At 40.7% G+C, this 12,182-nt stretch overlaps 1 protein-coding gene and 2 long non-coding RNA genes across 6 annotated transcripts in view; 2 read left to right on the top strand and 1 right to left on the bottom strand.

The window, feature by feature from the left end:
* Nucleotides 1-12,182, top strand: part of LOC141768467 (uncharacterized) — a 60,135-nt gene that overhangs the window by 20,295 nt on the left and 27,658 nt on the right. The window lies entirely within an intron of this gene.
* The window catches only part of LOC141768466 (uncharacterized), a 60,551-nt gene that overhangs the window by 21,272 nt on the left and 27,097 nt on the right, over nt 1-12,182 (bottom strand). The window lies entirely within an intron of this gene.
* The window catches only part of slc9a7 (solute carrier family 9 member 7), a 40,493-nt gene that overhangs the window by 2,558 nt on the left and 25,753 nt on the right, over nt 1-12,182 (top strand). For 2 of the 4 annotated variants that reach the window (XM_074636745.1, XM_074636747.1), the window contains exons 2-8: nt 5,116-5,318; nt 5,399-5,476; nt 10,329-10,405; nt 10,530-10,642; nt 10,742-10,847; nt 11,557-11,698; nt 11,841-11,946. In XM_074636745.1, coding sequence (XP_074492846.1) covers nt 5,116-5,318; nt 5,399-5,476; nt 10,329-10,405; nt 10,530-10,642; nt 10,742-10,847; nt 11,557-11,698; nt 11,841-11,946 — 825 coding nt within the window. Of the gene's footprint in view, nt 1-2,133; nt 2,264-5,115; nt 5,319-5,398; nt 5,477-10,328; nt 10,406-10,529; nt 10,643-10,741; nt 10,848-11,556; nt 11,704-11,840; nt 11,947-12,182 lie in introns of those variants that run through there. The other 2 variants (XM_074636748.1, XM_074636746.1) reach the window with 2 other exon arrangements.

Raw genomic sequence — 12,182 nt, 5'->3', positions numbered from 1 at the left:
AGTACGTACTTTGTAAAGACATCTGCAGTACAGTAAGTAGTAAAAAGTATAAGTATGAGCTTTGGTCTCAAACTTGTGACGTCATCAAGTATAAACTCTGGAGCTACGTAGACGAAGGCTGCGTTCAAAACTGCATCACTACGCACTGAGTACTCAACATGTTTACTGAGCAGTGATTTACACGGTGACGTCCTGAGCGCGAATCCTTGCCGGATGGAGACGTGTATCCGTGGTAACCCGTGCCAACCTCACGGGACCAAAAACGATGGTTTCTGAGAATCATAAAGTCTGAACTAATTTAAAATATAAATGACACCTTTAGAAATAAAAATATTATTCTTACACTGAGGAGTTATTGACGCTACAGAGCTGTCTGTTATGAACGATGTCGTCGCTACCGCATTGCATTGTGGGATATTTATGCCGCCGTAGTGTTTGCATGCTGTAATAATTCTGTTTCTGTTTGGGACATCCACAGCAGAGATCAGTAGCAGCAGAAGGCTGAAATACAACAACAACAAAGTCTGTCTTTTATCATCTGACGTCATCATCCAGTAACATGACCACAGTCAGTGACCGCAATGCATTCTGGGTTATACTCAGCTGAACTATTTCAGTCGTAACGTCTCAGAACACATTTAGTTTCTCCTCATAGCCGGTCAGAGTGACCTCCAGTCAGTCAGTGCTGCAGATGTCACTTATTAACCAGAGACGTCACATGATCAGGACAGACTTTGATTTGTTTTTAATGCTTAAAAAGTAAACTGTGTTTTTCTGCATTTGTAGTTTCAGCTGGCAGAAGGTCAAAAACAGAAACTGTCAGTAATATTACAGCTGTTTCCAGCGGTGGGAACATCATTTTACTCTTATGTGCACATGAATTATGTGTTATATGCATTAATAAACATTAGGGCTGGGACGATACACCGATCTCCTGATTCAATACTATCACGATACTTAGGTGCAATTCAATTAGTATTGCAATTTTTAAGTATTGCGATTCAATATTATGATTTATTGTGATTTTTATTACGTTTTTCAACACTAGTCCATGAAGGGAAAAAGTTGAATCAAACACTTCTAGGGACTTTTAATTAAGAAAATCTCTAAATGAATGCAGTAAAATTGTTTGATTTTCAGCATGTATGTAGTCAGAGATGTCCTGAAGTCAAATATATCAGTCATTGTCAGGAGTTATTTATTATCCAGCAACCAAGAAATCAAAGACTAAAGACATTTCTCTCACAGATTAGTGGTGTTTTCTTTTTAATTCATAAGGGACATGTAATGTTTTATACTTCTGGTGAATATAATCCATCAATCTTATTTCCATAGATGTATTTAGTATATACAGTTCCCTTTGTTAACACCTTATTTTGAAAAGCGGACGTAGTCCCACGTGTCTACTTCCTCTAACTTCTCCAAGGTGGTCTCTAGCTCTCCCGTCAGCTCCGTTCTCTTTATCCATCCATGGTCAGCTCCATCGGGGCCGTTTCAATGCAGAGAACACAAATGTCAGTATCTGGGTGCTCTACAGTCGTAGCGTCGGCCCGTTTGACCACGGAGACGAGAGCGACGGCCGGCTCGACCGCCACGTTACCGCCATACCGTAACGTTTCCTGTCCGTGACAGAGTTAGCATGTAGCTTTAGCTCTGCTCTGTCTAGCTCTGCTAAACCCAAAGTGTTTCCATCCTTTACTGGATGTGTAGTGTTTACCACGCTGGATTTAACATGTGAGGGTGCAGGTCGTATCCACGCTGACCCTCCGACGGTTTATACTTTCTGAGGTTTGTTTTGGTTGACGGATACGGAACGGATATGACGTCACGTTACTCAGACTACCACAATAAAAGCGGTAACTTCCTTCTACCTCCACATAGACTCACATGAAGCAAATATATCGATTCTGGCATTAAAAACATCTATTTCAAAATCATGAATGTATTAAACTTAAACCTCCTGTTTTTATTATGTTAGTGGATTCAGTTCGATCTGATGAAGTTATGACATCGTGTTAGAGCTCCCTGGTTGGACTATCACCAGTATAAAAGTGCTGCCAAGTAGAAACCTTGTCCCAATATTGATCTTCTGTATAAAGAGCAAACTCTGTGTTTTCAGAGTGGTTATTCAGTTAGTTATTGTGACAAATGAATGATTCAGAATCCATCAATTTAAAGGAGAAACATGATATTACAGGACGGACAGTTCCTTCCTAGTTCAAAAACATGAAACCTCCCACGAGCTGGAAAGAACCTAAAGTTTGTGAGCTATTTTGAGTTTATTTTGCAGGTGGTCGTCGTGTTTCTGTTGCAGAACCGTCACTATTTGTGTGTTTCTGTGTGTTTTATGTACGAGGTTAACCCAGAGAGTGAGTGCAGTGTTGGCAGCTCTGCTTTGCCTCGTCTCCTGCAGATAACTGCTGTCTGATCAGAGGATTTATGTCCTCTAACTGCCTCCTTCCTCTCTTCCTGGCTTCAGCTTCTGAATGAGTCTTATTTTTGTGGCGTTTTAGGTTATTTTTTCTCCTAATTCATTAGCTGAGGCTCTAACCATGAAAACGCGTCTAAAATCTAACAACACAAAAGGCCACATGAGAGAATCTGAAGGCATTTCCAACACATGGTGATGCAGAAAATGATGTCTTCCATTCATTGTATAAGTGTTTGACAATTTATTTACATACAGATGAAAAAGAAAACACCTGCTAAGGCCGGACTAAATGAATAATAAAGAATGAGCTAGTAAATGTGAAACAACTGACTCCCCTGTTTAGACGACATGACTAATGTGATACCTGTCTATACTCTCAGGTGTACAGGTGACATAGCAACAGCAATATTTACAATTTATCACACAACATAGAGCACACCTTCGATGTGGTTGTGTCCTCTCACCTCTGCTGGTAGACTGTGTTCGCCATCAGGACATCGTACAATGATATAATGTGCAGATGATGCGGCTCTGATGGGCCTTTTAACCGACAATGAGAGCAGTTAAAGAGCTCAGATTAACTCTGATTTTAAACATAAAGAAACGCTCATTGATTTCCCCTGTAATTATGAACGAAATAACAACCATTGAAAGTCTAGAGGGAACATTTTCTCACTCTTAACTCGTCAAATATCGCCGCTTGGTCAGCTCCCCCTCGGGATCAGAGTCCGACGCACGGGCTACCGCTCTTCCGTTACCTTTAGACGGACCGGGGAGGACGTGTCAATATACGCTCGTTACATGCATAGTGTCCTTTCAAAATAAACTTCCGTTTTCACAGGAAGTTAGGTTTAGGCAACACAACCACTTAGTTAGGGGTTAGGAAACGGGTCGTGGTTACCGTTAACTTCACTGACTAACGACTCACGGGACTCACGATACTAACGAGTCACGTGACTCAAGACTGACGTCGAACCAAATGGAATGTTCGGTTGTACTCCACCTTCTCATGTCACTTCCGGTTGTAAAAAAACGAGATGCCGAAAATGCCGAACTCAAGGCTTCAAAAATGTAGTCCACAAACTAGTGGGTGACATCACGATGACTATGTCCACTTCTTATACGGTCTATAAGGACACCATGAGTTTAGCTCACTAGACAACCCAGTATCAGTATAATCATCCAGTATGTCCACCACACACGTTTTGCGTTGTCGAGGCGTGAATAGTACACATGTATGAAGGTGCTGTGAGAGCAAGGGGCAACAAAACCACTCACAAAATCATCATACCTTAAAATAAGTACGTAAACTAAGTACAATACGTAAAACCACATAACATAGGTATGGAAAAGACGTCACAAACGTAACTTACAAAACGAAACGGTCACGAACACCTCCTGTGTTTGTTGGACCCGTCCACCATCAGCAGTCTCTCACTCTTTATTCTACGTCTCTACCTCTGAGCGTAGCGTATTCACACTGATGCGTTTACACTGCAGTCAGTACAGACCTCACGGCGTTAGGGTGACCAGATCCCAACAAACCAAACGTGGGACAAAGAGTATGTTTGTGTGGGACAACGTGGGACACGTTACCAAGGCTGAGAGGTCGTCTTTAATGTTGATATTATAATGTCTATCTGACTTTAAACATTTCTACTCTGCCCCTTATACTGTCACATCTCTATGCTTTAATGCATCCACAGATCGGCACGTCTCGATGTCTTGTGAGACTCACATGAACTCGTATTCGCCCTGCGTGTGAAATTGAAAAATAACTGACATAAACTCTGAGAATGTCCTTCCACCGGCTTATAAATACTTACTATAAGTAGTTTCACAGTCTTTGTTGTAGCTGCTCTTCCTTTTCTTTGTGGTCGTTTCCATCATATTCCTCCTAAATCTGCAGAGCTTGTGATGTTGCGGTGACATCGCAATTTCCCCCGTCGGGCGTAGCGTAGCGAAGACGGTGAAAGGTTACCCTGAACTTGCCCCACGTGTGCTCAGTTTGAGTGCCGTGATGACAGAATAGAAAAGAATAGAATAGAATGCACTTGCACTTGAGGTGTATATTGCATCAAGGATATACTGCACAGATAGAGAGAGAGGTATTCACATTCAGCCTTCCCTGCTTTCTTCACAGCCGTTGGATAAAAGCTAGATTTTAAAAAAGCGTCTGTCCTGCAGCGGTTCGACTTTAGAAAATTAGAGAGAATGGAAATGTGGGACGTCGTCTCAATATGTGGGACGTCGTCGGACGTGGGGACAATAAGGGATAAAAACGCTGTGCAGTCCCTCGTAAAGTGGGACACCTGGTCACCCTACATGGCGTACACACATGACACGCCTAAAGCAATAACGGCGTTCTTGTTGCATGTTTTTACCGTGCACATTATCGTGTCATTCTTTAGCCTTTTTGTGCGTCTTGGCTGCACCAGATTATAGCAGATCCACCGCACCCACGAAGGCCTGAATATGCACTTTCATCCTCAGGATGAAGGTATAGCGTGCAGAGGATACAGACTAAGAGAGGCATCACATCAGCATCCTAAAAGAGGCTTTTTTAAGATGCTTATGTTATATATTATGTGATGTCTTGTTGTTGTTCTTTTATGCTCTTTGTGTAAATCAGATTCCCCTCGTGGGGGTAAAGAAGGTTTCATTCGTCGTTCTTCTCTCTTCAGGTCTGCTGGTAGGTGTGATCCTGCGGTACGGCATCCCCGCCACCAGCTACCACAACAAGACGCCCCCGAGCTGCTCGCTGAAGGAAGGACCCGTCAGCACCCTGCTGCTCAACGTCAGCGGCAAGTTCTTTGAGTACACGCTGAAAGGAGAGATCAACTCCAGAGAGATTCACAATGTGGAGCAGAACGACATGCTGCGCAAGGTAACGGTCACAAACGGGAACGTCAACTCTTCACGTCTGATTCTACCAGATTTAACTCTTTATTCTCTCGTCTTCTCCAGGTGACCTTTGACCCTGAAGTATTCTTCAACATACTGCTGCCTCCTATTATTTTCCACGCTGGCTACAGTCTGAAGAAGGTGAGAAGCTTGTAAAAATGCATGCACGGTAACGTGAGATGTTGTTGTTGGAGGTGCAGGTGGAGACATCTGCTGCCACAAACTGCTGTCTCATTGGCCAGACTGAGAGTGAATCTACTTTCTGAGGGGAAGTCCACAGCAGATGTCTTTCGTTTCCTCTCCAACGGCTGACGCTGACAATACGAGCAGCTTCTTCTGCTTTCGATTGTTGTTGGAGAAACAGATTTGTTGTGTTTGGGGAAGCCTTCGGATGTCTCAGTGCTTTCCATTATTAATCCATCACCATGTTTACAGTCTCAAACTACAGCAGGTGGTGCTTCATATGCATGTAAGAGAACTGTGGGTGCTTTAGTGCTCTGACCTTGAAATAATGGAGAGTGAAATGTGTTTAAACAGCTGCTGACATCTGATCTGTGTTCTTATACGGCGGTAGATGATATCGAGGATGAATGAGGGGAAGTGGCCTTGTGCTTTGCTGCTGTGAAGAGCATCTTATACGGGTCTGACCGTGAGGTAGAGTCGAGTATTAATTCATTTAGCCCCTCGGTATTGTAGTGTTGGTCGGTTGTAATTTGCTCTTTACCTCGCACAGCAGCTGGATTCTCACGATATCACAAGATCATGCGAGAATCTCAGGATCACATATCACACAATAATCCATCCTGTCAGGCTTCAAGTGATGCGTTTGTGTCCAACAACCCAGACAACAGACCAATCGGCGTCCTGTGAGGAGCTGCTGGCAGCTCTGGACGTGGCTTAGGTGTATGTGACGACACGGAGAGGAGACTGTTGGTTCACATAGAACATAAATACAAATAGAGCAGTAAAACAACATTAGACAAAATGAAAACATCACAATATACAATCACCGGCCACTTTATTAGGCACACCTGTTCCATTGCTTGTTAACACAAATAGCTAATCAGCCAATCACATGGCAGCAACTCGATGCGTTACGTCATCTAGACGTGGTGAAGACGACTTGCTGAAGTTCAAACCGAGCATCAGAATGGGGAAGAAAGGGGATTTAAGTGACTTTGAACGGGGCATGGTTGTTGGTGCCAGACGGGCTGGTCTGAGTATTAAACTGCTGATCTACTGGGATTTTCACCACAACCATCTCTAGGGTTTACAGAGAATGGTCCGAACAAGAGAACATATCCAGTGAGCGGCAGTTGTGTGGACGGAAATGCCTTGTTGAGGTCAGAGGTCAGAGGTCAGAGGTCAGAGGTCAGAGGAGAATGGGCAGAGTGGTTGGCGATGATAGAAAGGCAACAGTAACTCAAATAACCACTCGTTACAACCAAGGTATGCAGAATACCATCTCTGAACGCACAACACGTCCAACCTTGAAGCAGATGAAGACCACCCGGTACTAGCAAGGTGTACCTAATAAAGTGGCCGGTGAGTGTATAAGAGGGGGTGAAACCATTTAGTACCTTAAAAACAAACATCAGGATTTTAAACTAGTTTTAAATGTAGCTAACAGGCAGACAGTGTAGGGAGGCAAGAATGGGAGTAACGTGTTCCCTCTCTTCTGACCTTATCTAAACTCTTGCTGCCGCGCTGAATTAGTTGCAGACGGAATAAATAGGACTGGGTGATACCAAAATATAATGAGTTGCAATCAAGGTGGGAGGATATGAAGGCATGGATCATTGATCAGAGTTTGGAGATGACGTGGAGGTGCATGAAGCGTAATGGTACGACCTGATTGATTTGTTGTCAAACATCAACCCTGAATTGAATATGGCTTTTTGCATGTGGTTTAACAGAGGAGGCCAACTGACCAAGATGAGGCGAGGATTTAGTCTGCATACTGACTGGTTTCAATATACTGTAGTGAATATAATATACTGTAGGAGCTGCAGCTAATGATTAGTGTCATTATAGATTAATCTATTAGTCTTTAAAATATCAAAACAATAAGACCCATCACAAATTGTCAAAGCCAAAGATGACGTCACTTCGCTTGTTTTGTCCGACCAACAGTCACAAACCTGAAGGTGTTCAGTTAACAGATGCATAATAAGACAGTTAATAATCTCTGTGACAGTTTATATCGGCTTTTCTGTTTTACTAGTTAAATTGTGATATAAGATGGAATTTGCTGAGTCAAAGAAGCGTCTCCAGGAAAGAGGAAACAGGACGTCCCGTTAGCTGAGCTCAGTGTTAACGGCTTCAGGGAGAGACTCTGATGTTTGTGTCTCGTTGGATGTTAGATCTTGAATGTGCAAATGTTGACATAATCAGATGAGTGAGTCGTCTAACCGACAGAAGAGCTCTGATGTAAATCCTGCAGTTTTATTTCTTCATTTCTGTTTGAGTCTTTTATTTTACAGACATCCCTCCTGACAGAGGAGACGGAACATCTCTTTGAGAAATCAGCAGTTTAGTTTCTTAGATCCTCCGACGTGATCCGCAGAGATCTGTGTTGCGCCGCTTGTTTGTTTAATAACCAGTTAAACAGCTGAATCTGTGTTTGTGTTTCAGTCTGGTTTGACAGGGAGTTACTCATCCTTAAGCGTTTTCTTAATGAAAGGTTAAATTAGTTCACTGTGTTACACTTTTTTTAAACCGGTTTATTGTTTTTACAACCTGAATATATCACAACATCACTTTAGCTTGTAACATTTGTAATGAATCCTTAAACACCGCTCACATCCACTTCAATCATACAGGAAGTGTGATACAATAGGGACAACAATGTAATAAAGATACTATAATAATAATAATAACACACAGGTGATAATGACCGTAGTAACAATCCACTAAAGTAACAGCAGCAAGACTAGAACCTAAAGGTCTTATTGATAACATGTTTATGTAGATAAATATAAAAAAAATACTTCCACAGAGCTTTTAGAAAGGTGCCGAATAAAAGTATGGCTTTTCCTGAAAAATAAATTAATAATAATTAAATAAATAAATATAAATATATATATTTACATTTATAAATATATATACATGTTATGTATATATATATATATTTTTATTTTTTTTTCAGGAAAATACATACTTTTATTCGGCACCTTTCTAAAAGCTCTGTGGAAGTATTTTTTTAAAATATTTATCTATATTTATCTACATATATTTATCTACATAAACATATATATGTATATATATATATGTATATATATACATATATATGTTATTTATTTTATGATTGGGAATTTCTGGCAGGTCCAAAATGATGAGCTTGATTCCTCAATGACAGCCCCCTCATTTGCATAATGAGGTAGATATGCATAAAGAAATGTGTAAAGAAAAGGATACAGAAATAAATAATTTTGGGGGAAATAAATAAGGGATGAAATGCAAAGGGAAAATTGTGCAGAAATAAATAGATGAATAAAATGCATATATACATAAATATATACATTTAAAAATAAATATAAGATAAATTAAAAAATAAGTGCAAAAATGAATGAATAAAAAAAAATAAAAATAAAAAAATAAATAATTAAAAACATAGAAATGAATAAATAAATAAATAAAATGGAAAATTTACAGAATAGTAAATAAATAAGGGAATAAATAAATAAATAAATAAGCAAATTATAACAGGAATATCAATTTATGTCACATATCAATTAATTAATGGCTATGTTTTTTTTATCGAGTCATTTATTTATTCATTTATTTTTTATTTCGGCAGGTTCTGTCTTATATAGACTTCTTGTGAAGTAAATGGAACGGGGAGGGACAATGCGACATTTAGTGTCTCAGTGTTATCAATGTTATCAATAGCACTTTAAATAAAATACTAATATTGATTATAATAAGCATATCAGACAGTTACAATTAAATGATGCAGTGGAAACTTAAAAATATAATAATAATAATGATAATAATAAAATACTCATTTTCATAATAATAATAATAATAACAAATAGTAATAAATAATTAAAGTGACTGTTTGTAACTTCTTACACGTATAAATCACCCGGGTCGGTGTCCCTTGCGCGCTCGCATATGCGTGCTCGAGTGTGTCTCCGCTGTTCAGACTCAGACTCCAACACAAACTCCAGTGAAGCACCAAACCCTCTTGGTTGTATCTAGTGAAGCTGTTAAACAGTGTTGGCCGCGGTTGGAGGACGCGGGGGAGACCGTAGCTTTGGTCTCCAGGACCGGAGTCTCTGCTGTACTCTGCTCCTCTGCCTGCCTTCACTCACACACCGCGCTCCTTCTCTCTCTCTCTCTCTCTCTCTCTCCACCTCTCACGTGCATGCTGCTCACTCCACACTGCAGAAGAGTTAGTTTAGCTCTGAGAATATCTAGTGAATGTTCAGTGGACGTTTGTGCAGAAATAACTGCTGCAGCTCCTCCAGACCAACAGAGGTTTCCCGTGTCTTGTGAAGTGACGGGGCTCCGCAGAGAGAAACTTTATCGTCTCCCCCGTTCCCTCCGGCCGCGGTCGGGAGGCTGAGGCGGGAAAAGCCAACACTAGGATCAGCATTGATTCATGGAGAGACCTTGGTCTGGTCAGCTAACATTACTGCCAAGCAGCTGAGATACAGAGTGATATTGTGCTTTTAGCTGACGTGTGTCTCCTCACTGTGTTGAGCGATGCTCCTTCATGTCTATGTAGAGCGAGCACAAGCGCCAGCAACAGGACGCTGACTTTGGTTGACTTAACGGCTACAGGTGAAGCTGTTAACAAGACATTTAGGATTCTTACAAACAGTCCCTTTAAGCCATCTAGTATGGGACGGGGCGTCCAGCCATCAAGGTAGTAAAAGCGATAATGTTATACATCCCTGCGTGCCACGCCGAGCTGTTACACTTTTGTTCAACTTGTACATAAAATGTGATTAACCCTTTCCTTATCTTCCTTATTCTCCTTTCCCAGAGACACTTCTTCAGGAATCTGGGCTCCATCATAACTTATGCGTTTCTTGGCACTGCCATCTCGTGTTTTGTTATCGGGTGAGTGTCCACTTTCTGTTTATGAAACGTTATTGATCAGATCCTGCTGTTGTGAGCTCGGCTTACCTGCTGTTTGATCACCATACCTTTATGTTTCTCCTCTCACCTGGATGTCCGTCTACAGGAATCTGATGTACGGCGTGGTCAAACTGATGCAAGCGATCGGACAGCTGACTGACAAGTTCTACTACACCGACTGCCTTTTCTTTGGTGCCATTATCTCGGCCACAGACCCAGGTACGTACGACACACGCTGACTCTATACTCTATACTCTATATATATATATATATATATATATATAAACTAAGATAATGTTTTTATCTGTGTGTGTGTAGTGACGGTGTTGGCCATCTTTAATGAGCTCCATGCAGACGGGGATCTCTACGCTCTGCTGTTTGGAGAAAGTGTAATGAATGACGCAGTGGCCATTGTGCTCTCCTCGTAAGTCAAATTCCTGCCTTATCAAACCTGCAGCACTTCACCTCCTTCTTCTACACCAGATAACGTCTCTCCCTGTGTGGTTTCTGAGCTCCGTTTCCCTCCTGATGTTGAAATTCAACACTGAAGTGTGAGACAGAGCAACACCGCTCTAGACAGACAGACAGACGGCACTCTGCCTCCCTCTACTGGAAATATTACAAATCACCTACTATTATAGAAATTAATAAATAAATAAATAAAATGGAAAATATACAGAAAAGTAAATAAATAAGCAAATTATAACAGAAATATCAATTTATGTCACATATCAATTTATTAATGGCTATGTTTTTTTTAGGGTTTTTTTATCGAGTCATTTATTTATTCATTTATTTTTTATTTTGGCAGGTTCTGTCTTACATAGACTTCCTTAGAGGACATTTTTGTCCTCTAAGGACATCAGAGCAACTCCTTTTAAAGTGAGGCACACGGATTAAAGAACAATTATTATATTCCATTTGATTATATAATATATGAATTATTATATTATTATTACAATATATATATTAATATAATATTATTATATTTTAAATTATTTTCTAAAAAGAGACAAAATTAGATGCATCCTCAATTACAAGGAGATGAATCCTTTCAAAACATAATCAGTAAATTTATGACAAATACTGAAAGTACCTGTCTCACCATGTGTGTTGTTTTGTGTATATTTCAGGTCTATTGTGGCGTACCAGCCCAGCGGAGCAAACACACACATGTTTGATGCTGCAGCCTTTTTCAAGTCGGTGGGGGTTTTCCTGGGGATCTTCAGCGGCTCCTTCGTGATGGGTGCCGCCACAGGAGTCGTCACCGCTCTCATATCCTCCTCTGAGTGAAAACACAAATAGAAAGTCTAATTTACAGATTGATTCTGGTTTCTTTTGACAATAGGTGTGTTATAGATATAGATTTTATTGTTATAGATCCTAAACAACGTTGTGTCTTTAACTCGACTCCCACGTCACCAAGTTCACCAAGCTGCACTGTTTCCCGCTGCTGGAGACGGCGCTCTTCTTCCTCATGTCCTGGAGCACCTTCCTGCTCGCCGAAGCCTGCGGGTTCACAGGTGAGCCGCATCACGGCGCCGCTGTGGAGGAAGTGGTGGCAATTAAGGAAGTAGGCACTAGACAGCTGTGGTCAGGATGCTCAAAGAAGTCTGGATGTTCAACACATATCAGACTTTCGGAATCGGACATTTTTCACATATTTTTCAGATATATATTCACATATTTTTCGGATATTTTTCACGTATTTCTTCAACATATTTCTGATTTATTTCACATATTTTTGTGCTCAATTTTC

Source organism: Sebastes fasciatus, chromosome 5 (genome assembly GCF_043250625.1).
Source record: "Sebastes fasciatus isolate fSebFas1 chromosome 5, fSebFas1.pri, whole genome shotgun sequence".
NCBI lineage: Eukaryota > Metazoa > Chordata > Actinopteri > Perciformes > Sebastidae > Sebastes > Sebastes fasciatus.
This window is presented reverse-complemented; position numbering and strand designations above follow the sequence as displayed.